A 27882-nucleotide genomic window follows, 5' to 3' on the forward strand; every position below is an offset into this window, starting at 1 on the left:
CCGTAACTTGTTCACGAACACATGGAACAGACGCCTACCCCAATGGGGCTGCTATCACTAATCCCCCGGGAGTCTAGTCCCAGCGCTGGTCAGACAGGGCTCAGCCCACCCCAGGGCTGTCAGGCCTTACGGGCTCTCTGTCTCCATAGAGCCTCGGGGCCTGTGTGCAGGATCCTTTAAGAGGTGACGCTGGTGCCAGTCTCTGGGATGCTCTGAGGGTGGTCTTTACTACCATGGAGGCCCATTCCCAAGAAAGGACCTCGAAGTGCCAAATGCCACGTCCCCAAACACATGCCTGTCTTCATGCTGAGACCAAAGGAGGGACTTTATTGGCAAGAGTCTTCAGACATCGGGTGAGATCAGTTGGGATGCCTGGGTGGCTTAAATCTAATGATGGAGGAGGAGACGCAGACACAGAAGGTCGTGTGAAGACAGAAGCAGAGAGTAGGGAGATGTGACCACAGGCTAGCATCAGGACCAGGATGTCCAGTGCTGGCTCCACATTGCCTGGATCTCTGGGCTCTGGGCGGGAAAGTTGTGAGACAGTAAACCCCACGTGCTACACTTTCCTGAACACAGCATCCAGGGTAGTTCCGCAGGGCCAGGTTTCCTGCTCTACTCACACTACACAAGGCCCCACCGCAACCCTGATTCTGGGAACATGTCACACACGGTCTTCTACAAAGAGCTGTGTGTCCCTTTGCTTCTGCAGGACAGCCCAGTAACGGGCAGAGTGTGGGCTCTGAGACATGCTGCTCATGGTCACTCTGGGATGGACCCCCCAGCTTCTGACACGGGCTCTATGCTACCCTGTCCAGCTCCCAACGCCCTGGGCCGCCATGTTCTGCATTCAGATGAAAATTCACATACCAGAAGGCCTGTCTAGCTCTTCTATCGTCTAGGGAAGCATACATCTGGGGAAACAAGGGAATGTCAGATGGCTTGCTGAGCCTCCCCGACCCCCACCCCAACCCTCAAGGCGTCTCCCCCGGACCCCACACCCAACCTCAGGCGTCTCTGCCAGGCACACCAGGCCACAATGCTGCCTTCTCTGGACCCTTTCTGGGCCAGATCAGGGAACTTACCTTTGTTGGTCAAGTCGATGATATTTTGTGAATTCAGCCTGTATTTTTTGCAGATGTTTACAAATCTTTTCAGGTAAGAACTGTTCAGCCTCATGGGAGGCTCCTGGGAAACAAAATTTTGGGACTTTTGTGTTGGGGAAAGGGTCCTCAAGGTATCAATTCCATCACGTGTCTAGGAGGCCCATGGGAAGACCCCCCCCCACACACACACAGTGGCTAGGATTCCCGAGCAGACAGGGGTCAGGTTACCATAGAGCGCCAGCACATGGGTCTTGGTCCCATTCTTGATGTTCTGCATGTAGAAGGTGATATACATTCTGGTAGTCAGTTCTCATGTGAGCAGTAACATCTGTTTTCTCCCTCATACTGCATGGAGATAGAGCTCAGCACACCCTCTGCCGCCGGCACGGGAATCCCCGCACCCTCACTGCTGGGATGGGTGCCAGCCAACTCATGTAGCTAACTGTTAAGCAGGCATTGGAAAGAACGAAGTATAGAGTCTATCCCACACACTGCTCGCCTCCGGAAGTGAGACTATGTCTTCGATAAAATGACAAAGTGGCGCAAATAACTATATGCAATCTCTCCATTTACATCCAAAAGCATTATACACCCAGAAAACATAAAATATACATGCTAGCAATTGCCCCCCCTCCCCCATGGGAGCCCAAACATTTCTTTCATCCACACCATTACTTTTAAACACACATGCTCTAATCACCTAGAAAGACGCTCCCCTTATCTGCCTCGCTAACTTCCAACAACACCTTAGCTATTTAGTGAACCTAAGAGCCCTACACTCTCGGTAAATGTCTAACAAGACCTCAATTCAGATTAAACATCAAAATGATGAATAAGAGTCGCCAGTCACCACTATGGACCACCTACATAGAGCTTTTAAAATTAGGAGAATTCCCCCCTCCACTAGATTGAAGAGAATAGTATAAAAAACTCTATGAACAACCTTTAAGGTAGTTTGCTGATTTGTATGCGCGAACATCACACAATGCAACCAGGAATTGGCCAAAATCGCCCAATTTCAGTTCAAAAAAAGAATCAAACCTGCGCTTCACAAGACCAAACTAATTGCGGGATAAAGTACAGGGCACTTCCACTTTATTGCACGGTACATCACCTCACGTGTGACTATCTCACACCTTCCACACCGATAATTACTCTGATCTATTTCACACTACCATTATTTTCCACAACCACTTCACAAAATTCATCCAAACTAACCATCTAGATTGAGAAAATAGAAAGAAAAATTCGGGAAAGGACCCTCACAAGATTAGCATCCACAAGACATCCACATGTTCTTCTTTCCCATCACCACCCCCCTGCGCTTGGGATCATAGGAACAGAGGTCATCATAATGCACCCCCATAGTACTAAGTACAAACCCATGAATTCACAAATGAAAACACATCACCCCACACATTAACAAGAATTACAAAGCTCGAAGCACGCTATTTTTACAGTACTCTTCCTCATACTCAAAAGTAAAGCAGCATACTCCAGTTAAAACCCTCCACTCACAACATCAGAGTTACCAGATCAAAAAAATACATATGACCTTCAAAACAGAGGGACAAACCCCCATATCGAATCCACCAACTACATAAGATAATTAATATTCCCGAGGGATAGACGATAAAACATCCGAGTGAAACAATTATCACAAACCCATGTCCAAATAGTGCAAAGGCAATGTGTCTATGATTACGACAACTTTTATAAAACTTTCACTTAATTCTTATCTCCACTCACCTGAATCTCATCTCAGTGAACTTGTTAATTACAAAATTATCCGTGAAAGATTAACGATATTCCACAATCAAATATGTCATCAAGTTGTATGTGTAAGGAACACCTCAACAAAAAGAACTCTACCCTTTTGAAAATCTCCTTAGTTTCAGATTCATGAGCAACGCAAGGCACAGCAATAATTCTCACAACTCTTAACAAATTAAATAAAACAAATACCCCAAATAAACAAACAATATACCCTTCTACATCATAAACAAGCAGCAAAACATAACTACAATGCACCTCATTCTTACATGAAGAATACCCATGGAAAGAACCCCTCACATCCATCATAAAACAATAAAATCACTAAAAAAAAATTAAATCGAACAAAATAAAAACAAACAAATCACCATTTTGAAATCCTACGTTATGGTTTCAAATCAGTTAAACAATTAATACATCCATTGCTCCACGCTCACCTATTCAAAGAAACTACCAACACTAAAACCTCATGATTCTCAAACAAGAAACTTCGAAAACAATCCCTACCTTTGCTCTCCTCCTCTAATCTCAAATCGGGTTCTCCTCATAATAATACCACTCTCCCCTCTTTTCATGGTCTCAGTGATGCTTCCTCTCAGCCTTTAAATCATCATCCCAGAAGTGCAATCCTTGAAATACAGGCCTCAAAGAACGAAAGATAGCTAGTCCCTGTTCAGCAAAAAGCTAAATTGATCAGCAACACAAATCCAAACCTGCAGTACAAAATTCTTAATATCTCAATTCCAATCTTAAAAACAGAATCAAATGTGTAACAGAAAAATAACCACCAATTGAAAAACCGAAAAGGCAGTCCAATAAACTCAATAGCTTCGCATTTCACCCAAATTATCTCTAAAGGGGTTTCTTATCCCGCATTTGCCGCCAATATCTATTTAACTAACCACCTCCACCCAAAACTTGGTCATACCACTATCTCTTGTCCCATAAAAGACTTCCAGTGCTGCAACATATGTGTCAACACTAAGAAATTTATTTGTCATTCTACCCCTCAATTAACCACAAAAAATCCCAGGTATTCCAGAAAATAAACCATACATACCTCACCCTCCCACTTCCCAAAAATTCACCATCCTGTCTATTAATTACTTTAATTGTCTTAAAAAGCGAATCACACCAAACTCATAAAGTCCAATCGCCACCCAATTGATCCACCAACCCAGAATCCACCCCTGCCCCTATTAATCTATCCAATTGGCATCAAAATCAAGTATCCAACAGAAGCGGATCTAAGGCCTAACGAACCCTCCTTGCAATGCTTCAAGTGATCAAATAAATCTCCTCGAGAGCACACTATACACTCCCTCAGTCTAACACGACCTCACCTCCCATCATTTTATCCCTACAGAAATTCTCAATCAAATACCCCCCCTGGTCCAGAAATATGACTAGCGCTTACGAATTCATCAAACCTCCATCTATCAACAGATCACTCCAACTCTAGAGGACACTAATCGCAAACATCGATAATCTAAAATTCCGGGCCCGACCCATAACCCATTGTATTATCGCTCCACCCCTCCCATAGGGTTAGTCAATACCGGCGGTTCTATTTGCTTCATCCCTCAGTAAGCGCTCTCTCTATTCAAACACTAAGCTCCAAAGGCTCGAGCCCCTCACATCCCTCTAATGCGACCCTCCCCTATCAGACTGAATGCTCTTCCGGTATTTTTCTTGTAATTTCTGTGGCTCCTTCCTGCCACCCCTCTAGTCTCCCCGCTCTCACATCAATGGCTAATTAGGGCGTCTCCGAAATTTGGGCTAAGACCATCGTGATTCACATTCCCCTCAACTACCCAACCCAATACACGTCCCCTTAAAATACCACGCAATCAATGCTCCTCCTCTAAACTACACAAGCTTCAAGGGATTCGCAATAAAAGGAACCAAAAGATCCCTTACGAATAAAGCGCCCAGCCTGAGCCCCCAGAAGCACATTGCCTCCCAAACCGTTCGAAAGCCCACAATTTCTTTTAGCGACCTAACTTTACCCTCTCTACCTCCCCGCGATATAAAAGATCTACACGACAAGTAGTGCATATTATTCGACACACCACACACATGACGCAGCTACCAAAAGACTACTATAAAGACACACAATCTTTCCACACATCTTTTAATCGCTTTCCATTGAAGCGCGAAACACACAAAACGATTAAAAACCTACTAAATGCTCTGCCGGGTAGGACCGACAAAAAAACCTTCCCTGCCCTCCTCACCTCCCGTATAGCCCCTTCACTGGTCTGGAGGTCAAGCCCAGCACACTGAGTGGAGATTAGCCTGTCCAATCGACACATCCTGAGACGCAGAGAAACAGTCATAGAACTGAAGGCAGCCAAATGCCCCCAGCATAACTGTTCACATCCGAGAGCTGCTGCAGAAACCCCTCTGAAGTGATTTTTGTAGCTGGGCCCACAGGTTAAAGCAACCGGGCAGTTCCATAGAGTAGTTGCTGGACTGGTGCGTATTCCCTCGAACCAATTATCGAGGTATGCCCTGAACCCGTGCCAGCCTGCTGAGACCACGAGGACTCTGAGCCCTCCCCCTCCTGTCTTTCTAAGCTGGGGCGGATAGATAATCTCCATATGCCCTGCTTCTTCATCACCCTGTCTTGGCTCTCGATTGTTTTGTGACGCCGCAGTTCTGCCCGCCTCCTCACAAGCCGTTCTGCATGGCAATGCAGTACGGGCTGCGGCAGAGCCAAGCCACCCCGCCTGGGATTTCACTGAAATGTGGATTGTGCTCCAAAAATCTCCCAGAGAAAGAAAGCCGAGTGGGACACAGTCAAACCCTTTCAAGCCAACCGCCCTCAACCCAAAAAATCCGATGGTACCCATTGAAAAGCATACAGTGTCTCTGTAATAAATGGCAGGCAGGAACAAAAACCAGTCCTCAATGAACCTTAGATTACAAGTCACCCAATCTTTTGCGTATCCAAAGCTACAACATCCCTTGCAAACCGTATTCAAGAAAAATCGACTTTATCCCCCTGAGACCAAGACTGCAATAAAGGAAGAGCCCCGCCGTGGGCACCACCCACCAGATCGCTGATTAGATTTTTGTAAACAATGATGAGACGTGTCCCGGAATGTCTGCACGGCTCCTACAGGGGTGTCGCAGGACTCTGGCTCCCACTGCCTCCGGCACAGGCGCGTTGGTGGCAGTGGAGGGGAGGCCGGAAGAGCTCAGCCCCCCAGGCAATCCAGAGGGCAGACGCCCACGGGCCGCCACTTCCCCACGTAGGCAGCTCTGCCATCTCTCTGCCCAGGGCTGATGTGGTCCTGAGAGAGGAAGGGAGCCCAACTGTGCCCGGGTATCTGGCAGGCGTCAAGCATTATAAACCATCATCGAAACTACTCAGTTAATGTCAGTGACAAGTTCTTTGACTTCTAAGCACCCTTTCTGTCGATCCATTCTCCTGTAAAGAGGGATGGGGCGATATGACCCCAGTGCTGTTGACCCTCCCTTGCTCCCCCAGCTGTTTCCAGCAAAAGGGCTGTCAATCCAACAACCTTACAGACCCCACACTGTTGAGCCCTTTCTCGCTCTCGCTCCCGAGAGTCAGCCCCATCCAGGACTGTCCCAAACCATTGGTGCTTCACCTTGGGGAGCTCCAGGTGACTCCATGATGATTTCTCCTCAGGCCAGAGGTGGCCCACATGCCCTGGTGGCCTCGCAGAGGGACCGCTAAGAATGGTAGAGGAAGCAATACTGTGCTTGGTGCCAACACAAACTTTGTTTGCATAACAAGCTTGCTAGGACTGGGATGAGACACCCCATTCCCATCTGATGAGCTGACACACAGCCTCCTTTGCTGCCTACCTTGGTACTGCAGCCTTGGGCTCAATAAAAACCTTTCCTAGAGTGTACTTTTTGTTTTTGTTTGTAAGTTTGTCTGAGACAAGGTTTCATGTAGCCCAAGATGACCATGAATTCTTGATCATCTTGCCTCCACTTCTCAAGTGCCGGCATTACCGGCATATGCATGCCACAATGTTCAGCTTGACTGGTCTTGCCTATGTTCGGTGCGGGCTGAGCTAGTCACACACACACACACACACACACACACACACACACACACACACGAGCAGGAGAGACAACGGAGCAGCAGAGCTGGCATGCCAAGCTTCAGAAGCGGGCAGTGAGTGCTGCTGAGCAGTGGGCAGGCCAAGCTGCAAAGGCGTCAGAGCCTCTGGCTGCAAGGGCACCTGCAAAGCAGCACCGTGGATGAGTGGCAGCCTGCAGCAGCTGCTGCTTCCTTACTCAACAGCTGTGACAGGGCCCTAGTAAACGTGACCCTGAACTGTTTGAGGGATGGGGCAGGTCAGAAACAAGAGGAGTGGAGGCAGAAAGGGTGGAGAGCAGCAGCTTAAGGACAGAATGCTGGGAAGTCAGGGAGGAATTACCGTAGGCCGTGGGCACTTGAGACATTCCCAAGAGCTGTCAAGACCACAGAACCAAGGGCCTGAGACACCCCAGGGCTGGGAGCTGTAACACTGCCCGTTACCGAGAGCTGAGGAATCCTTGCTTTACAGGCTGAACAAAGCTTCAATGCTTGAAGGATTGAAGGGTCTGGCTACCTAAAGCTACCCGAGAGCTGCGACACTAGAGGTGTCAAATATTCAGAGCAACAAAGAACTGGCAAGGTTGGCCCTAGAACTATGTGAGTGGAGCAAGAGGACCACAACCAGATGATTAACAACGGGGCCAGAACTCCCAAGGTGCCTCCCATGGCCCATCTTGAGGGAAGAAGGTGAGGGAGACTGGGCCATGGTTTGTGGGCACCACCTCTCCCCCGTTTGCACAGCCATGGATGCTCAATGCGTATGCAAAAGCTCACCCCCCACTCTGTAAGACGCATAGCTCCCTGCAGCCCACTCCCTTCCAAGCAAGCCCTGATTTTCTGTCAGGAGGTGGAGGGGGGCACATTTCCTAGTCAACGGGTCCCAGAGGGACTTTCAGAAGAGGGCAAGAATCTGTGTTTCAGGTGAGCAATACATAAACATCCAAAAAGATGATGGGGCCCCACAAGGATGATTCCACATGGATTATAATAATACTACTAAGCTGAGAAACACCACCCAAAGATTGGCTTTGGACTACAAACTGCTCAGGACAATTTTGAGGTGGCTAGCTGAGATGATCCAGCCTCACAGACTACTCTAGCCAGGACATGAGACAAGCTCCGTTCTTTTCCATTACAGAGAGACTGGACAACATATGATACAGCTACCTCTCTCAGGACTTGACAACTAACCCTAATTTTTCTTTTTAGGATCCCCTAAGAATGCTGTTGCCCTCAGACAGTAGGAAGTAAATTTAAGAACACAACGCCCACCTTCCCAAGAGGTGGGGTAGGTAGGTTTTGGTCTTTCTACGGGTTATGGATATGTGTCATCATTTAGGGTGGTTGGTTACAAGTTGTTATTGGTAATGGTTAGGAAAAAAGCCAAACAAAGGGGATTAGATCCAGGGTTCTTGTTGGAAAAAAAAAGAAAGAAAAACGGGGATACAGATATGCTAGGACAAAAAGGTAGATTATTGAATCTACTCTAAAAAGAAAAAAGGGGGATATAGATATGATAGGATAAAGAGGTAGGTTATTAAATCCATTTTAAAAAGCAACTACTTGTTTTAAATATTTTATATTGATATGGATCTTTGTATATTGATACAAAGTTGATATTATTTTTGTTAGAACATACTGTACATACATTTCTAATCTTGTTCAAGGTATTGTACCTATACATCTCATTGAACAATGTAATGCAAAATTGCTAGTCTTTGAAAGTTATTATTACCAACTATTTGGGATAATAAGGAAATGCAAGTTAATAATTAGTCACCTATTACAATTAAATTTGTAGTCATGTTAGGTATGTTTTCAAGGTCAAACAGAGATATATTTTAGATAGGCAGGTCATCTTCAAACACTTCAGAGATCTACCAAATATGGCATTTAAGATGTTTTAATAACATAGGTTTTTTTTCTTTAATGACAACGAGACATGTCTGCTCTTGGCAGCACCAATATACTTCAGAGAAGATGATGGGCATCAAAAAAACTCCATATGGAGTTTATTTTCTTTGTGGCAAAAATTAGCCACCGGGCAAAATAGTGCTCTTACCTTGACTATATTCTAGGCCTGTAGGCCAAAGATGGATGCCCCAATGTTGCAAAGAAAACTTGGGTGACTGTCTAGGCAGCCAGCTGTTTCTGTCATTTCTTACATTCTTTTTGGAAGTTGATTGCTTGCACTTGCTGCTTACTCAGTTAATATTATTTCCTTCTCGGGTCTCTGAGGGAGTTGAAGATTAGATAGTTATATAGTTATAGTTTTCCATGTTTACCAGACTCAGAAAAGAAACTCACTAAAGAGGTGTAAAGTGTATAAGGTTGAGAGACATCATAGTTTTAGATGGCAAAGCAAGTTAGGATAGAGAGTGAATTAGGTGCAAGACTTTGGACTCATCAAGATAGGATAGATAATGGAGTGTTTTTTCTGAACTGGTCAAATGTAAATGTACTAGACATTGTTGATGTATTTATTGCCTGTATATATTATATATAGTTATTGTACTTATTGTATATAGTTTTCTTATATTAGTTATAACCTTTTTAAATTTTAGACAAAAAAAGAGGAAATGTGGTGATATTTTGTTTGTGATCTAACAAATAAAGCTTGCCTGAAGATCAGAGTTCAGAGCTAAGCCACTAGTTAGCCATAGGGGCCAGGCAGAAGTGGCCCAAACCTTTGATCCCAGCCCTTGGGATATCAGTCCTTTAATCCCAGCACTAGGGAGGAGGTGGAGACAGGAAGTGATGTGGCTGAGTGGAGAGAGGAAGTGATAAGGTGAGGTGGAGACAGGAGCTTGGTCTTTTCAGTCTAAGGATTCCTAGAGGTAAGAAGTCTTTCTTGTGGCTGGCTGCTCTGCTTCTCTGGTCTTTCAGTTTTCACCCTGATATTTTACTCTGGGTTTTTATTATTAAGACCAATTAGGATTCATGCTGTAAGGAAGGAAGGATTGTAGTAGCCAGAGGAGTTGAGGACACCAGGAGGACACAGCCCACACAATAGGCAGGGCTCATAGGGGCTCACAGAGATGGAAGCGACAGTCACAGAGTCTGTGCTGGGTCCTCTGCATACACATCGTGGTGGTTTAGCTTGTGTTTTTTTGTGGGACTCCTAACAGTGGGAGTGGGGGTGTCTCTGACTCTTTGGCCTGCTCTTGGGGCCCTTTTCCTCCTACTGGGTTGTCTCATCCATCCATATGAAGTTTGTGCCTAGTCTTATTGCATCTTGTCATGCCAAGTTTGGTTGATATTCCTGGGATGCCTGCTCTTTTCTGAAGAGAAATCAAGGAGCAGTGTGTCTGGGGGAGAGGGGAGGTGGGGTGTAGGAGAAATAGAGGGAGGAGAGGCTGCAGTCAGAAAGTATTATATGAGAGAATAATAACAATAAAAGAGCGTGTGGTGCTGGGGGGTGGTGGTGCATGCCTGTAATCCCAGCACTCGGGAGGCAGAGGCAGGCGGATCTCTGTGAGTTCGAGGCCAGCCTGGGCTACCAAGTGAGTTCCAGGAAAGGCGCAAAGCTACACAGAGAAACCCTGTCTCGAAAAACCAAAAAAAAAAAAATAAAAATAAAAAAAATAAAAAAATAAAAGAAGCGTGTCTGTCTGTCTCTCTCTCTGTCTTTTCCTCTGTGTGTGTGTGTCTGTTTGTCTATGTGTGTCTGTGCATGTGTGTGTGTGTGTGTGTGTGTGTGTGTGTGTGTGTGTGTGTTCATTCTGGACTGGGCACAGTACTTGATTATTATTCCAGCTACTCAGGGTGTTAAAGTGGGAAAATCTCTTACATTTAGGAGTTTGAGTTCAGCCTAGGCAGCTTAAAATGACAAACTTGAAGCAAATCAAGCAGAGTCACTGGGAGCCCGGGGTGTGGCTCCCAGTGGAGTGTTTGCCTGGGTCCTGTCTGCCGTGATACACAGAGGGGTATTGTGGAATGTGCCTGTCATCCCAGCACTTGGGAGGTGGGCACAGGAGAATCAGAAGTTCAAAGTCATTCTCTGCTACATAGCAAGTTTGACACTAGACTGGGCAACACAGAGACATAACTGAAAAACAAACAAAAGCCCCCAGGGTTGAGCCATGGAGCCGCACCCTAATGTGACTAACCTAATCTGATCACCCCCCTAAGGCCCCTATAAGTACCATAGTTGGATTGTTCACCCTTAGAATACAACTGACTGCCTTGGGAATTAAATTCCAGACTGAGTTTGGTGAACACATTCCTTCCACAGCACATAATAAACAGGAAGCCGTGATTGACAGGGACTCTGAGAGGATGGTGTCAGTGCTGCTGGCTGTGGGAAGCAGTTGGACCTGGGGTAATGCGGCTGAGGCATTGCTATGGTGGGGCATCTGGGGAGAGCAGCCTGTGCAGGAAGATGTGGGCCTCAGCCATCCATGCTAGAAGAGTGTCCAGGTGGAGGGAAGGGAGAGAGAGAGGTGCTGGTTTCATGAGCCAGCGAGGGTCAGACGGGCTGGCATGGAAGGTGGGGTGTAGGAGAAATAGAGGGAGGGGAGGCTGCAGTCAGAATGTATTATATGATACATTCTTCCTGAGGATGGAGTGCACCAGAATTCATGTTTCCTGACTTCGGACACAACAGACACAATTGTGAAGAACGGAATCCACCTCTAGGTGGAGACACACCCTGGCCTCCTCCCTTAAGGTTTGATTTAGTGGGCAGGTCAGGGACCTGGCTCAGGGGACCACCCCTAGGATGTGAGCTCACCTAGAATATAGTGCCTTTCCTTCCCAGAAGTCTTTCGGGCTAGGGACAGCCTACCATTCTGAGTCCTGACTCAGGAGGGTGTGACTCTTCTTTTTTCTTCTCTCTCTCTCTCTTTTTTTCTTTCTGAGGTAGGGTTTCTCTATGTAGCCCTGGCTGTCCTGGAACTAGCTCTGTAGATCAGGCTGGCTTTGAACTCAAGGAGACCTGCTTGCCCCTGCCTCCTAAGTGCTGGGACTAAAGGGGTGCACCACCACCACCCAGCTTTTCTTCTCTTCTTTTTCTTTTGGATGCTGGCTGGAGCCTAAGGATGTATTTAAACCCCTGAACTCACACTCTGGGGGTCTTAGGATTTCTATTGCTGTAAGAGACACCATGGCCATGACAATTCTTACAAAGAAAACATTTAATTGGGACGGCTCACTTAACAGTTTCAGAGGTTCAGTCTATTATCATCATGGCGGGGAGCACAGTAGTGTGCATGCAGACATGGTATGACGACATCTTGATCAGAAGGCAACAGGAAATGGCCTCAGACACTGGGCAGTACTTTGAGCCCAGGAAACTTCAAAACCCACCCACAAAGTGACACATTTCCCCCAACAAGGCCATACCTATTCCAACAAAGTCACACCTTCTAATAGTGCCACTCCTTATGAGCTTATGGGGGCAAATTACATTCAGACTACCACATTGGGTTTCCTTATTTTTCAAGGGTAGAATGAACAAACACGTAAATACAGGGTTATGTTGTAATCACACATAGCTATCCGGCGATGGTGGGGTCATACGATGCCTAAAATGAAAACCTGTGCTTCTGTTAGCGGGCAAAGAATGCATAAACAAGAGTCTGAGAAAGTGTAAGAAGGACTTCACTCTTTAGAGCAATGAATAGTGTCTCCAGCAGGAGAGGGGAGCGAGGGAGGGTACCTCCCTGTTGTACACAGAACACATGCCACCTGAAACCTCTCTGCCAGGAAGTATCTGTCCTCAGAAGAAATGCCACAACTAGAAGAAGCAAAAGAAACAGATCTAAGAAATCCTTCCATGTTTCCAGTGGGACCAAGTCATGTCATCTGGTCATGAAGAGAGCCAGCCAGGTGCCATTGTGATGCTGGTGACATCACCATTAACAGAAGAGTCACACACCACAAAAGCAGCGGATGCAACCAGGCACCTCACATGGCAAAGTCCTAGAGATATTCTCCCTGGGAAACACTGGTCCTCAAGGGACGTTTTGGCTGTCTCCTACCTACCACCACCCTGATCCAAGGTAAGGGGCCTTTGACAGTGTTGGGACTGGTTGTGTCTGGGAGCCAGGCTTGAAGGTGTACACCTGCAATCTCAGCATTTGGGGGGCTGAGGCAGAAAGGTGGTTGTGAGTTCAAGGCCAATCTGGGCAACAGAATGAGATTCTGTTTCTGTAAACAAGACAAAATATTGTGTGTAGACAGCAGCCTTTGAGCTTGGCCTCTGAATTTGTTGCCGGTGCTTCAAGGTATCATGGGAACCAGCAGGGGACAGAGCAGCTGGCTGGCTGGACCCCTGCTCACTTGTCCATGTATTCCCAATAGTAGTGAGCTTAAAGATGTCAATTTTCAAACTGCAAGGGTATTTCTGAGCAGGGTAACGTTTCATGACGAATTGCCCAGTACAGTCAGGATGTGAGCCACTTGTGATGTCCCGTTTCCTAGTAGCCACGTGACAAGGGGCAAAAGAAACAGGTGAATTTATTTTATCCATTTATTTCATGAGTTTCTACCTCTGGACTCCAACACCCAGACTGTCATCACGTCAGCGAATAAGCAATATAAGATTACAAAGGCGCCCCTTAACCTTCTGGGTTTTCATGCTGTGCTTGTCTTCCAAAGCTGGTGTGTTCTGGACAATTAAAACCCAGTTCAACTCAGGGCCAGCCCCACCTTCCTCCAACCCCTGCCTCAGGAGCAGGTCATCAGAGCCCTCCACCGCAGGCTGGCACACTGCCATATGGCATGTTGGACACAGTGTTCAAACAGATCCATGGGAAACCTCCAACCTAGGCTCCTTGTCAACCGGAGCTCAGCTTTCAGCTCTGGAGCCTCCTGCCGTTGATGTGGTCACGGACCCTCTTTGCAGTCTCTGTGTAAACGGCCCCAGTTGGTCGTCTCACCACGCCTACTAGGAAAGAAGTGACAAAGTCAACTCTGAGGGCAGAATGTATTCATTTAGGATGACCTCATCGTCATGATCCCACCCTGTTGCCAGGAACACGCGATAGGGATTCATGGCAGTTATTTCATGGGAACAAGATGGACTTCCAGGCTGGGGAGACAGTGGTTGTTGAGCAAGCATAGGAACCTGAGTTCGATTCCTGGTATCCATGTAAAAGCTGGATGTGGCACAAGGCTGGATCCCAGCACTAAGGCGGCTGAAGCAGGTGGATTCCAGAGCTTTCTGGTTTAGGTGAAAAGAAAAGCTTGGGCTCAGAGAGACCCTGCCTCAAAAAGTAAGGTGGGGAGCAACTGAAGACCCCCAACAGCAGCCTCTGTGCACACCACCACACACAAACACACAGCCTCTGTGTACAACACCACACACACACAGCCTCTGTGCACAACACCACACACACACACACACAGCCTCTGTGCATAACAATACCACACACACAGAAACACACACATAGCCTCTGTGCACAACACCACACACACACACACACAGCCTCTGTGCATAACAATACCACACACACAGAAACACACACATAGCCTCTGTGTACAACACCACACACACACAAACACACACACAGCCTCTGTGTACAACACCACACACACACACACACACACACAGCCTCTGTGCACAACACTATACACACACAGCCTCTGTGTACAACACCACACACACACAAACACACACACAGCCTCTGTGCACAACACCACACACACACACACAGCCTCTGTGTACAACACCACACACACACACACACAGCCTCTGTGCACAACACCACACACACATAGCCTCTGTGCATAACAACACCACACACACACACAAACACACACACAGCCTCTGTGTACAACACCACACACACACAGCCTCTGTGCATAACAACACCACACACACACACACACAGCCTCTGTGCATAACAACACCACACACACACACAAACACACACACAGCCTCTGTGTACAACACCACACACACACAGCCTCTGTGCATAACAACACCACACACACACACACACACACACACACACACACACACACACACACACACACACACTTGCTTCTCCAGGACACACAGGCGAGCCAGTACATTCCAAATCTTTGAGAATCACTTCAAAGGCACTTCAAGCAGAATGGAGATGACCTTGATCCCTCTCACTGAATATTCTAGAGGGAGCTGTTGAGTTAGTGTCCAAATATGTGCAGACACTACCCCACCGTTGGGGGTGTTGGGATGCAGTGGGTCTGTTTAACCCACACTTAGAACCTCCTTTTCCTTCCCTTCCCCAGGAAGGAATGCATGCTAAAAAGAGAATGCTAATGTTGATTTCCTGCCTCTTCCTGCTGCTGCTGGCTAAGGTCTACTTCAGGTAAATATTGATGAACCACAACCTGCAGGAAGGAAGGCCACGGTGGTTTAAACACTGAATCTCATCCAAAGATGCCATTAACACACGAGGGAACCAGAAGCTACTTCCTCCCTAGAGGATGCTGTGTATATTTTAATTCTTTGATTTTCAGATGCCAGGGGGACATTTGCTGAGTTTCTTGTCCCAGGCTCCATTCCAGATGCTGGAAAATAGCCCACAGCGGGTATTTCATACACTACAGAATTTCATGTTACGTGGCAATGTCGTGAAAATGGAGTCAGGCAGAGGAGAATGCTGTTATTACTGTTGTACTGGGGATAGAATGGGGCCTGGAGCATGCCAGGCAAGAGCTTAGTCACTGGGCCAAAACTGAACTACAATTACATATAATTACATCAATTATAAACCACCTCAAAGTTCCAAATTTGGGTACTTTTTTTTTTTTTTTTTTTTTTTTGGTCTTTTGAGACAGGATTTCTCTGTGTAACAGCTCTGATTGTCCTGGAGCTCACTTTGTAGACCAGGCTGGCCTCAAACTCACAGAGATCCACTCTGCCTCCCAAGTGCTGGGATTAAAGGTGGCAAATTAGCATCTTATATAGACAAAATTAAAATCATGCTGCTAGTGTTAACCTGCCAACATTTTTTCCTAGAAACTTTTAACTCCTATCTCCTATATGCCTCCTCCTGGATCTACTTATAAATAACAATGTTTCTGAGTGCCACTGGAAAAGCAAAGCCAAGAATAGAGGCAAATGCCTTTAGTCCCAGAACTTGCAAGGCAAAGGCAGGTGGATCTCTGTGAGTTAGAGGCTAGCCTGGACAACACAGAAAGTTCCAGGCTAGTCAGGGATGCTTACTGAATCTCATTCTCTCTCTCTCTCTCTCTCTCTCTCTCTCTCTCTCTCTCTCTCTCTCTCTCTCTCTCTGTGTGTGTGTGTGTGTGTGTGTGTGTGTGTGTTTTGAGACAAGGTTTCATTGTGTAGCCTTGTCTTAGAAGTAGCTCTGTAGACCAGGCTGGCCTCACAGAGATCTGTTTGCTTCTGCCTCTCGAGTGCTGAGGTTAAAGGTGTGTGCCACCACTACCCAGCAAAACCCTGTCTTTTGAGAAAGAAAGAAAGGAAGTCAGTCCTATCATGAAAGAATACCTTAAAAAATTAAGGCCTCCGTCTATACATCTTTGATGATAAAATGGGCGTTTGATTTCTTTGCCTGTTTTATTTTTAATCAGGTTGCTGTATTTTGGGTGTAAATCCTTGACTGTGTGTACTAGCAGAGCTGATGTATTTAGGAGACAGAAATAGAAGCTACTCAGTCACACCTGATAGACTGCACACCATGTTCATAGAAGTACGTCCCATACAATAACCGAAACAGACGTTCAACATAGTCACTGCTTATCTCTTATTTATTTTTATTTTATGTGTTTTGCCTGCGTGTATATCTGTTTATCACATGTGTGCCTGGTCCCAGCAGAGACAAGCAGAGGGCCTCGGGTCCCCTGGAACCCAAGTTACAGACCATGTGGGTGCTGGGAGTTGAGCCCAGGTTCTCAGGAAGAGCAGCCAGCTCTGTGAACTGCTGGGCCATCTCTAGCTGCCATCCACTGTTCTTTTCCAAACTCACATTCTATGGTGTCCTGTATTTTCTCTGGCAAAGCTTCTCCTCGGAAAAGGTGCCCTCTCAAGGTGTTGCTCTTCACTGTGTCAACATTTGTTCTATAAACTGGAGGACAAAACTGTCAGGGCCAGAGATTCTAATGACGACAGAGGCTGGGAATGGAAATAAACAAGTCTCTCGAGGTGGCCAGGTCTCGCTGTGTGTAGGTCATAGGTATGTAGTGTGTGTGTGAATATGTGTGAGTGTATGTGTGCGAGCATACACTTATGTGTGCATGGGTGTACCAGTGTGTGCACATGCACATGCGTGTGAGTGTGTGTGCTACAAGGTTTCTGAAGAGACAGAACATGAGGCAGTAGTATTTACTGCTGGACTCTTGGGATAGGATTGTATGAGGAAAAACCTCCCAGCAGACTGTCATTTTTCAAACAGGGGCAATGCCTCCCAGAGGGAGGGGACTTGGGGGTCTGGGAGGAGAGGCTTGTCCATTTGGGGGAGGCTTTAGTCTAGCCCACGTGGTTCCAAACCCCTGGAGTCACAGGTCACACAGCCCAGCTACAGGACCAGCAGATGTCGGGTGTGGTTTTGTTGGGTGTGTAACGGACTGGAAACGTGATCCTGGCTGCATCTAAAGAAACTGACTGTGTAAACTTTTGGGTTGCTACACCCCTGCTGAGAAGAAACTGACAGCCCAGAAGCTCAAGGCCATCTCTGGCTCATTGGCTTAGCACCAGTGGGGCCCCCTCAAGATCAGGGCATGACGTTCACTGTTGGCATGTCTCTGTGGGGAGCAGATCCTTTAGGTCAGGGCACTCTAGCAGCCACGATGTCTGCCCTGGATCTAGAAAAGAACAGGGTCAACACACTGAAACATGGGGGCTTTTTCAGAGAACATTCTAAAGAATTATTTTTCGCTTAGTGCATGTGTGTGTGACTGCATGTGGGTATGTGCTGGTGCCTGTGGCTCTGGTCTTGGATGTCCTGGAGGCACAGACAGTTGTGAGCTACCTGACCTGAGTTCTGGGAACTGGGCTTAGGTCTAGAAGACCAAGTGTTCTTAACCATTGAGCCATTCTCCAGCGCCCCCAACTTGATGGTTTTTAGAAAGTTCCTCACTTGTCATGCGTTGTCTGATAAGGGCCTGCTTGTGCTATGGAATCTTGACAGTCTGTCCTGGGAGGCAGCCTATTTGGTGATAGGATATCTGTGCAAGGCCGTGTCAGATCACATCAGAAAATGATGAGCTCTGGAGGTCAGTTCTGTTACAGAACACCCCAGGTGGCACACGGGAAGCTGCCAGGCAGGTGATTAAACTAAATAATTAATGAGTGTGGTGGTTTGAATAAAAATGGTGCCCACAGGCCCATGGGGAGTGGCATTATTGGAGTGTGGCCTTGTTGGAGGAGGTGTGGCCTTGTTGGAGGAGGTGTGGCCTTGTTGGAGGAGGTGTGGCCTTGTTGGAGGAGGTGTGGCCTTGTTGGAGGAGGTGTGTCACTAGTGGGTCAGGCTTTGAAGTCTCAGATGCTCAAGCCAGGCCGGTGGTTTAGTCACTTCCTGCTGCCTGTGGATCCAGATGTAGAACTCTCAGCTCCAGCTCCAGCACCATATCTGCCTGCCTGCCGCCATGTTTCCAACCATGATGATAATAGACTAAACCTCTGAAACTGTAAGCCAGCCCCAGTTAAATGTTTCCCTTTGTAAGAGTTGCCATGGTCATGGTGTCTCTCCAGAGCAACAAAACACAAACTAAGACGGTGATGGCCCTGACTCTTCACCTGTGGTGGCAAAGAGCTCCTGGACGACCATTCTTTTTTCCACTGTTGGTCCAGACGCAGGAAACTCCTGAATCCTTCCTCGCTTTCTAACATGGCAGGCCGAGTGTGGGTGACTTGGCTCAGTTGTAGGCCTCTGACTGTTCTGAGGTCATCGACGGTGGGCTGAGTTAAGCTACTGTCATGGGCTTTAGTTAAACTGCTTTTCCAACAGCCGAGATCTCCGCTTGCAGTGTGCTTGTCTGGGTGTCATCCCATAGTAAGCTAGAAGCATCTACACTTAAAAGGTGGCTGGGCATAGTGGGTACACCTTTAACCCCAGCACTCCAGAAGGAGAAGCAGGGCCAGGATACCTTCCTCTCCAGAGCTGTAACACTTACATCACCCCCATAATAAGCTAGAAACATCTGCACGTGAAAGGATCACGGTAGCGGGGCATAGTGGATAGACCTTTAATCCCAGCACTCCAGAGACAGAGGCAGGCGGATCTCTGTGAGCTCAAGGCCATCCTGGTCTACAGAGTGAGTTCCAGGTCAGCCAGGGCGACATGGTAAGACCTTGTCTCATAGAAAAGGGGGTGGGGGACTGAAAGGTGAATACGTCGACTCCTCCTGACCTCTTTATACCATTTAAATAACTCTTTTTGAGTTTACATTCTCTAGTGATCTTTTCCTCCTCCCACCAAGGTACCTTTCTCTTCATTCTGCTGTTTGTGACCTCTCTCCCAATCCCCCTCATCTGTGCCCTAGACCAGCTTGTCCCCTTCCAGACCAGGAGACACCTGCTCTCCCAGCTGCTTCCTCAGCCCCACACTGTGACCCTAGAGCTCTACCACTGCCCTGTCCCCAAGCCACTGAAAGCTGAGGCTAGGCAGTGAGGACATGGGAAGAGCCACAGAGCTGAGACTGCCTTGTGTGGGCTCAGTGGGTAAGGGCTGGCTGAGCAAACAGATGCCACAATAACCTGCTGCTCTTTGTACCAGGAACCACCAGGAAGAGGAATTTCCGGTCTCAGATTGGTTTAACCCCAGGTAAGAGCAAAGACATGTGTCGCTTTGGGGCGACAGTTTCAGCACAGCCATAGCTCTGCCAGGGCATCTGGAATTAGGAGTTTGTTTCCGCCATTCTGACACAAGCCCAGGAGAGCTCCCGGAAACAAGAAGTCCCGATGCTGTGGAGGAAGCTGGTGCCTTGGCCTGGGTTCACAGTTAACCTTCCTGCTTCTTCAGGGGAGGAGATCTGAGGCAGGTTCTTGCTTCTGCCCCGTGGGACAGCCATAGCTGAGAGGACAGTGTTTCGAAGAGCACGGGTGTGTTCACGAGGCACTGGTGTGTGGAGATGGAGAGCCGGTCTCGGATCTTCCTCTTCTGCCTGGGCTTCATGGGTGCTGGTGCCTGATGGAGGGGAAGAGGTGGTAAGGTCATGAGGTAGCTGGTGTCTGAACATGCATGATCAACCCATATCACCTTGATTACATGTCTGCAACCGTATCCATCACTTGTGGCTTAAACTCAGCAAACAGGAGCTGATGGTAGGTAAAACAGTCAGGTCTGAGGCTTATCCGGGTTTCCTTCAGGTTCATCTGGAAGCAAAAGAAAAAGGCAACTACTGACCTTCCTAACACCCTCTGCTCTTGCAGAACCAGGACGGTTAGCCGTGAACTCAGGCCCAGTATTGGTGTGGGCACCTCCCATGATGAAGTGACTGTTTCTCTATCTGTGTGTATCTTTCTTTCCCTTTTCTTCTTTGTGCATGTCGAGGCCAGAGTTCAGACCAAGTGTCTTCCTTGATCGCCCTCCACCTTGTATTTTGAGATGGGCCTCTCACTGAACCTTGAGTTCACTGACTGGCTGGACTGGCTGGCCAGTAAGCTTGAGGGATCCATCTGTTGCTGCCTCCCAGGGGTTAGGATGATAAACAAGTGACACCACACCTACTGTTGTTTTGGTGTGTGTGTGTGTGTGTGTTTGTGTGTGTGTGTGTGTGTGTGTGCGTGTGCGTGTGCGTGTGCGTGTGCGTGTGCGTGTGCGTGTGCGTGTGTGTGTGTGTGTGTGTGATGGGCTTTGTGTTACAGCAGCTTGGTAACCACGGTTGCTTGTTCTGGGTTGGTGTTTCATAAGCAAGGTGAAGGACCCTGAATGAAGTTTATGCACGGGAATGTGTTTATCCACAGGACAGATTTCTACAATGGAATCTTGGATCGGACACTATGATGTTTAAAAACTGGTGTAACATTGCTGCTTCCCTTTACTAATTGTGCAACTCTATTTTCTTATTTACAGGGCACAAAATATTCTTTATTCTTGGTGAAACAGCTTGTTAAACTCTCTCAACCCAATCTGTGTCTCCGTAGTTGTGATGTGAACTCTTTTTAGCTACTGTTCATTTTTTGTGAGTTCCTTTGACATATGAGTATTTTGAGTGCACCTCGGATGCACAGAGTTAGGTTAGCCCTCATCCACAGTCACGGCAACTCTTAGGATTGTCCCCCACAACTCCACTCATATTATTTGTTAGTGTGTGTACGCGTGTTCATGAGTGTGCTGGCGTACATGGGTGCTCGTGTGTCTAGAGGTTGGAGGGCAACCTTGAGTGTTGTTCTCAGGTCTCTCACGGAACCCAGAGCCTGTTGATTTGGCTGACTCGGCTGGACTACCTGGCTTTCGGGCTCCAGGGCTCCTCCTGGCGCTACCGCCCTTGCTCTGGGACTACAAGCATGCACAGCTGGGCCTTGCATGGGAACTGCAGGTTGAACTCTGACCCTCGTGTTTACGAGACCAGTGCTTTACCCACAGAGCCAGTTCCTAGTTCCTAATTTGCTTTTAAAAAATGAGCAGCGCGGTGGTGGCGCACACCTTTAATCCCAGCACTCAGGGAGGCAAAGGCAGGCAGATCTCTATGAGTTTGAGGCCAGCCTGGGCTACAGAGTGAATTTCAGGATATCCAGGGCTACACAGAGAAACTCTGTCTCCCAAACAAACAAGACAACAACAACAAAAATGAAATGAAAACTACGATTTCCTATCACTGTGTCTGGCTTTTTGCCCTTCCTGTTCCCTTGACCTGCCCTCACCTCTGACATAATCACCATCCTGAGTCCCAAAGACTAATCACATGACCCTGGTCGATTAGACTTTCTTTTCTCTTTTGGTGTAAATTTAATCTTACATCCAGAATATGGGCACATATTCAGAAAAAGCCCATTGTCGTGGTTTGTAACTTCATGTTGTGGTATTCTTGACTCCTCGCCCAAAGCGGTGTTAAGATTTCCCAAATTTCCTCATCGCTGTAGTAGATTTTGTTGCCTGTGTGACCGTCCAGGGTTGAAACAGCCAGTTAACCGCTCGCCATCCTGCCCGTGGCCCTGAGTGGCTCTGCCGTTGAGTCCAATGCTGCTGCGCCTCCTCACCTGGGTTCTGGATAGTGTTGAGTAAAACTGGAACCAAGGAGGTAGGGCAGGTGTTGGGCGCCACTCTGGGGGCCAGAACTGGGTGGTTTAGGCAGAGAGACTTCCCTTTGCACTGAAAGCTTAGTTCACAGCCGGGCAACAGCAGAATCAGGATCCAGAGAGGCCTCTTCCTGGCTTGCAGATAGCTCTCACAGTGCCCTGGTGTGGCCAAGACAGGAAGCAGAGCAAGCTACTCTCTTACCTCTCTTCACAAGGACTCACACCCCACCCTCACACTCAATGACTCAAGGCCTCACCTCCAAATACCATCATCTGCAAGGGTTAGGGCTTTGATATATGACTTAGAGGGGTACAGTTTGTAGAGATAGTCTCCCAGGACAGTGTCCTGTATAAATTCCCAGAGGTCTCTCTGTTCTTTTGCACTTGCCAATAGCACGGGCATGAAAACTATCTCTTGAGTGACGTCAGCAGAGACGAAGGTGTAAGGCTCTGTCCTCCACATAGGCTAATGAGAAAAATGGAAGAACAGACTCCACTTCCCTGGGCCTGTGGGAGGACAATGATGTTTGGGGTATTTACTTAATGCCCTGGTCTTCGTGCCAAGCTCCTGCTCCATGATGGCCTTAGAGGACAACAATCTTCATATGGCAGGGAGGACAAGAAGGAGGACACCCTCACAGCCTCAAGCTCCGCTTCCACTGCAAGGACAGGTGTCGTTTTAGCCACTACCGAAGGCGGGACAGAGAAGCAAATAATAGATGAGCAAAGGGTTCGAGAGGAAAAGCTGGTCTGTAACTATCCATGGGGGCTTTGGAAAGCTTGGCAAATATCCAACACTCAGGACTGAAAGCCAAGCGTGTGGAGGGCTGTGAGCTCAGAAAAGACATTGAGCAAGTTCTGAGCCTCCATCTCTGGTTGGCACAGGCTCTGGGCAAGCAGGATGTGTGAGCTAAAGCAGAGTTCACTGCCTGCAGCCTGGCCGTGTGACAGTGCTATGCCTCAGCTTGTGCACAGGACCTCATGGCAGAATGGGTCATTTACTGAGTCCAAGTATTTATGGGAAATCACCCCATCAATTGTGAACTGTTAAGCTAACTAACAAAAGAAAAAGCACTCGGATGGGAAGGAAAGCCTGATCTTTTGAGTTACCACCTAAATTATTCAAAAAAAAAAAAAACATAAAACATGCGAAGAAACAATCCTGTTGGTCCTCACAGGGGGAGGAGAAGAATCAGTAGACATCCCGGGAGGAGACTGCCTTTCAACTGACAAGTTTTAATCAGTTCTAGTGTGCACAAAAGCGAAAGGAAGATGTGAAAACAAAGTCTACCAAACAGAGAACAGCAGTTAGGATACAGACACCATTACACAAAACAGCCAGAGCGCAAAGTTCGCTAAGTGAAATGACAAATCCACAGAGGCCCTCAGCAGCAGGTGCCAGCAGACAGGAGAACCTGTGATCTCAGACACTCAGTGGACAAGATCAGCCCGTGCAAAAACAGTGTGTTGGTAGAATTAGAAAAAAAAAACCCACATGATCATCTCATTATGTAGAAGAAAGCATTTGTGAAAGTCCAACACTTTTTAATAGTATAAACACCCAGTGCTCTAGGAGGGGGGAATTTTCTTAGCCTGGCACACAGAAGGAAATACAGATAATTTGGACTTCATTGGAACTAAAAATGTTGTAAACCATATGAAGAAAAGAAGTCAGGGATACAAAGAGAAACCCTGTCAGGGAAAACGAAGACCAAAAGTGAAGAGACAACCTGCACTGTAGAAAAATGTTTTCAAGTTACGCGTCTGATAAAAACCTAGTATTCTGAATTAACAAGCAGCTCTTACTATTAAGCAACGAAAAGCAGTAAAAATGGGCCAAAGATCTGGACACCATTTCTTCAAGGAAGATATACTTATGCCCAAGAAAGATACAGAATACGCAAATATGCAAATCAAAACCACATCGAGTTACCATTTCACATGGGAAGAGCACAGGCTGGGTAGACTGTAAAAGCCAGACAGGGAGGAGCATCAGGACGTGGAGAAATGGGAATTTTCGGGTCCAGCCGTGGCATCGTGGACCCACTCGTCAGCTGTGGAATTGCGGCAGGACACAGCGATTCCACCTAGAGGTGGAACTGGGCCTGGAGACCCATCCCCAAGGGAATTAAAACTCAGTCACAGAAAATTAATCTACGGATTTTCATAGGAGCCTCATCCCTACTGTGTCTAGAGGGTAAATTAACTCAAAGTCTCTCCGCTGATGAATGAGCAGGCAAAATGTGGTCTGGTGATCGGATGGCAGAGCTTTCAGGAATGTTTTCACATTCGGCAAATACACAGAGACAGAAAGCTTGTTAGTCACTGCCAGAGGTGGCAAGGGGGCAGGGAGCTGCTAACTGGTGCAGTGACGTGCCACAGTGTTTCATTCGCGTTGGGACAACTGTTAAAAGCACTGTATTTTAAATACATATCTAAAATTATATGTACACACACACACACACACACACACCGGGGAGGTGAATGAAGGTGCTTGTAGAGGCCAAAAGAGGGTGTTGGATACCCTGGAGCTGGAGTTACAGTAGGTTGTGAGCAGCCTGATGTGGATGCTGGGAACTGAGCTTGGATCTCAGCAAGCATCTTTTGTATTTCTACATACTCGTTGTTAATGCATAGACACAGGGTTAATGTTTAGGGACTAATCTGGTAAATTCTCTCTCTAATTCGCATACCAATTCTAGGTGATTTTTCTTCTTAGGATTTTCCAGGTAGATGATTAAGTATGGCTGATTGTATTATGATGAGTATTATTTTTCCCATTTCCAATGTGATGCCTTGATTTCCTTTTCTTGCCTTTCCTGCAGCGGCCATGGCTTCTGCTGTGTTGAAGAGCGGGGGTGGGGGTGGGGGTGTGGGGGGGGTGTGGTCATCCTTGTCATGTTCTTGATCTTTGGGAGGAAGAAGCCAGCCTTTCACTTTCACTATTAGACATGTTAGCTGTAGGGAAAAAATCAAGATGAGGCCACCGTTCCATCTTTTTCTGGAAGTTTCTTTTTAAAATCATGAGTAGGTGACAGGCTCTATAATGTCTCTCCTGTGTTGAATGATTTGGGTGTGTGATTTTTCTTTAGCTTCTGATACTGTGACTTACATTAATTTTTAAATGCCTTGCCTTCTTGGCGTGTCCTAATCCTTCTATTTCCTCGGTATTGAATGCAAGTCTAATCTATCTCGCTCTTGTTGGATGACACAGACCACTTAAACCATGTGTTTAGAACACCACAGGGCACACAGAGCGAGAAAAAGATCAGGGAGGTCAGGGGTGGAAGCCAGGATCCCGCCTACGGTACTGGCTTCAGGCAAAACCAAGAGTATGACAGGGTTCTGACCCTGGGCTGTCTGTTTTTTTTTTTTTTTAAATTGGTTAAGCTGTAACCAGCTCTCAAGATAAGTAGTCCCAGGCTTAGGAGGAGAACACAAGGTCTGAGGCTAGACCAGCTGGGGGCATTGGGGCTCTTCCAGCTCAGCCACTTGCTAGTTGTGTGCCCACGTGAAGAATAAGAAGAAAACTAGCACTCACCTGAGGAGGGGCATTGCCAGGGTCATGTGAGCAAACTAGAGTTTATCATGTCTGATTGGCATCTAGTCAGTACCACCGCAGGGTTAGCATCTGCCATTGGGTGCCCATCACTGCTGCCATGCAATGGTACCCAACATGCGGCTTTCCACATGGTGTCTTGTGTTGGCTTTCGACTGTTGAGCCATACTGTCATATTTTATTTCTGCTTTTGTGTGTCCCTTAGGAGACGTATGGATGTCATCACTGTCACAGACTGGCTAGCCCCCGTCATCTGGGAAGGCACCTTTGACAGAGAGGCCCTGGAGAAACATTACAGAAAGCAGAACACCACCGTGGGCTTGGCTGTGTTCGCTGTTGGCAGGTAGATGCTGCGAAGGTAGATGCCCCTTTTGTCTTGGGAAACGTGGTTCAGCATCCATAGATATTTTGCCCCCAAAGAGCTTCATGTCCTCTTTTGTGATCACGACTGCTGAGCATACCAGATAGAATTTGCTATGATTAGTCCCTGGACCAAGGCTGAATCCATAAGGCCACTTGGGAGTTCTTAACCAATGCTCCACTCAGCTCTGACTCGGTAGTTCTAAAATTCCATGGCCATTGTCAGGCCTATGGACTTATTAACCAGCTTGGTGGACCCAACATCTCTACCCTGACCTATTGGAGTTTTTTTAGTATCAAGGACACCTCTCTTGTCAGCACATTCAAGGGCACCCACCCATTCCATTTAGAGACTTAAGTTTCTTGTTCTGTGTGTTCCCAGTCTCACTGACCAGTACCTGGACTCGTTCTTGCAATCGGCCAGCAAGTTCTTCATGCCTGGCTACAGGGTGATCTTCTATGTCATGGTGGATAGGCACCTGCAGCTACCTGAAATGGACCACAGCCCTCTGCAATCCTTTCAAATACACATGATAGGTGAGGAGAGGTGGTGGAACAACTTTGACCTCATGCGCATGAAAGTCTTGGCTGAGCACATCCAGAAGCACATTAAACACGAGGTGGACTTCCTCTTCATCATGAGCGCCAACCTGGTCTTCCAGAATGAGTTTGGGGTGGAGACCCTGAGCACGTCTGTAGCCCAGCTCCATGCTTGGTGGTATTTCTGGAAGACAAAGGATCTTCCCTATGAGAGGAGACCTACATCAGCAGCCTACATTCCCTTTGGACTGGGGGACTTTTATTACGCTGACACCATTATAGGTGGGGTGCCCTTTCAGATTCTGGACTTTACTCAGGAATACTTGAAAGGTGTTGTTTGGGATGCAGAAAATGGACTTAACAGCACCTATGAAAAATACCTCAACAAATATTTTTTCCTCAACAAACCCACCAAGCTTCTATCCCCAGAGTACAGTTGGGACCCCACATTCAACATCCCTCGGCAAGTGTGGTACATGAAGATTGCTCAGTATCCTACAGACAGCTAATGATGTACCAGGGTTTATGGGCTAAAGAATAAAGCACAGTAGTAGTTCCTTATAGACAGAGGATGTCTTTTTAAAAACCCACACTTCAGAGGCCTGATAATGTATACTCTATCCAAATCAATTATTCTTTCTTGCAATTTTGAATCAACCAGTTTGGCTGAAACTAGGACGAATAAAAAGGTGATATTTCATGTCCAAACACAAACTAGTGTTAGCTGTGTTGTAGGCAACGTGAAGTTATTGAGATGCAGAGCATATTTTATTTAAATGGGGGGCGACTTTAGTTTACAAATAAAAATCTTTTCACAAAATTAAAAAATGCTTTAATATTCATCTATAGGAGAAAAAATAAGAAATGTCCATCCACTCAGTTGTCAAGTGTGTAGTGTGTTGTTGAGATGCTGTGACAAGCTCCTCCTCACCCAGTCCCAGTCTGTCCAGAATGTGGTGGGACCTAGATGAATCGGAAGCATGCCCAGTACATGCAGTTACGGAGAGGGGTTTAAGCTAATTTGTGTGTGCATGTGTGTGCATGCACGTTTGTGTGTATATGCAGGTATTTGTGTGTGCATGTGTGTGCATGAACGTTCCTGTGTATATGCAGGTATTTGTGTGTGCATGTGTGTGCATGCACGTTTGTGTGTATATACAGGTATTTGTGTGTGCATGTATGTGCAGGTACGCGTGCACATATATGAGGGCCAGAGAACAACCTTTGGTGTCGTTTTCAGGATCCACCCACTTTGTGTTTTGAGACAGGGTCTCTGACTCCACCTAGAACTTGCCAAGTGGGTTAGGTTGGCTGGCCAGTGAGC

At 47.0% G+C, this 27882-nt stretch overlaps 2 protein-coding genes across 3 annotated transcripts; one reads left to right on the plus strand and one right to left on the minus strand.

Annotated features, from left to right (window-relative positions):
- Window positions 1-300: 300 nt before the first annotated feature.
- On the minus strand, window positions 301-1434 carry Lcn9 (lipocalin 9). Its single transcript, XM_037204365.1, is given in 4 exon segments — window positions 301-528; window positions 872-914; window positions 1086-1185; window positions 1321-1434. Coding segments are annotated over 3 exon segments (237 nt in total). The 3' UTR covers window positions 301-528; window positions 872-891.
- Window positions 1435-12753: 11319 nt separating this feature from the next.
- On the plus strand, window positions 12754-27121 carry Glt6d1 (glycosyltransferase 6 domain containing 1). Of its 2 annotated transcripts, XM_037204366.1 has the most exons (5): window positions 12754-12965; window positions 15181-15260; window positions 19635-19682; window positions 25864-26001; window positions 26401-27121. In XM_037204366.1, the coding sequence occupies exons 2-5, from the start codon at window positions 15187-15189 to the stop codon at window positions 27065-27067; spliced, it is 927 nt and encodes a 308-aa protein (XP_037060261.1). In that variant the 5' UTR covers window positions 12754-12965; window positions 15181-15186; the 3' UTR covers window positions 27068-27121. The 2 variants fall into 2 exon arrangements, with proteins under 2 accessions (XP_037060261.1, XP_037060262.1); XM_037204367.1 differs by lacking the exon at window positions 19635-19682.
- The last annotated feature ends 761 nt before the right edge of the window (window positions 27122-27882 follow it).

The sequence above is a fragment of the Peromyscus leucopus genome, chromosome 4 (assembly GCF_004664715.2).
Source record: "Peromyscus leucopus breed LL Stock chromosome 4, UCI_PerLeu_2.1, whole genome shotgun sequence".
Taxonomy (NCBI): Eukaryota; Metazoa; Chordata; class Mammalia; order Rodentia; family Cricetidae; genus Peromyscus; species Peromyscus leucopus.

What these genes read in the sequence shown, in the direction of transcription:
- Glt6d1 (XM_037204366.1), top strand. Translation starts at nt 15,187, where the DNA reads ATGCATGCTAAAAAGAGAATGCTAATGTTGATTTCCTGCCTCTTCCTG. An exon ending in TCAGATTGGTTTAACCCCAG is followed by an intron (nt 19,683 to 25,863) that starts GTAAGAGCAAAG and finishes TGTGTCCCTTAG; the next exon opens with GAGACGTATGGATGTCATCA. An exon ending in GCTGTGTTCGCTGTTGGCAG is followed by an intron (nt 26,002 to 26,400) that starts GTAGATGCTGCG and finishes GTGTGTTCCCAG; the next exon opens with TCTCACTGACCAGTACCTGG.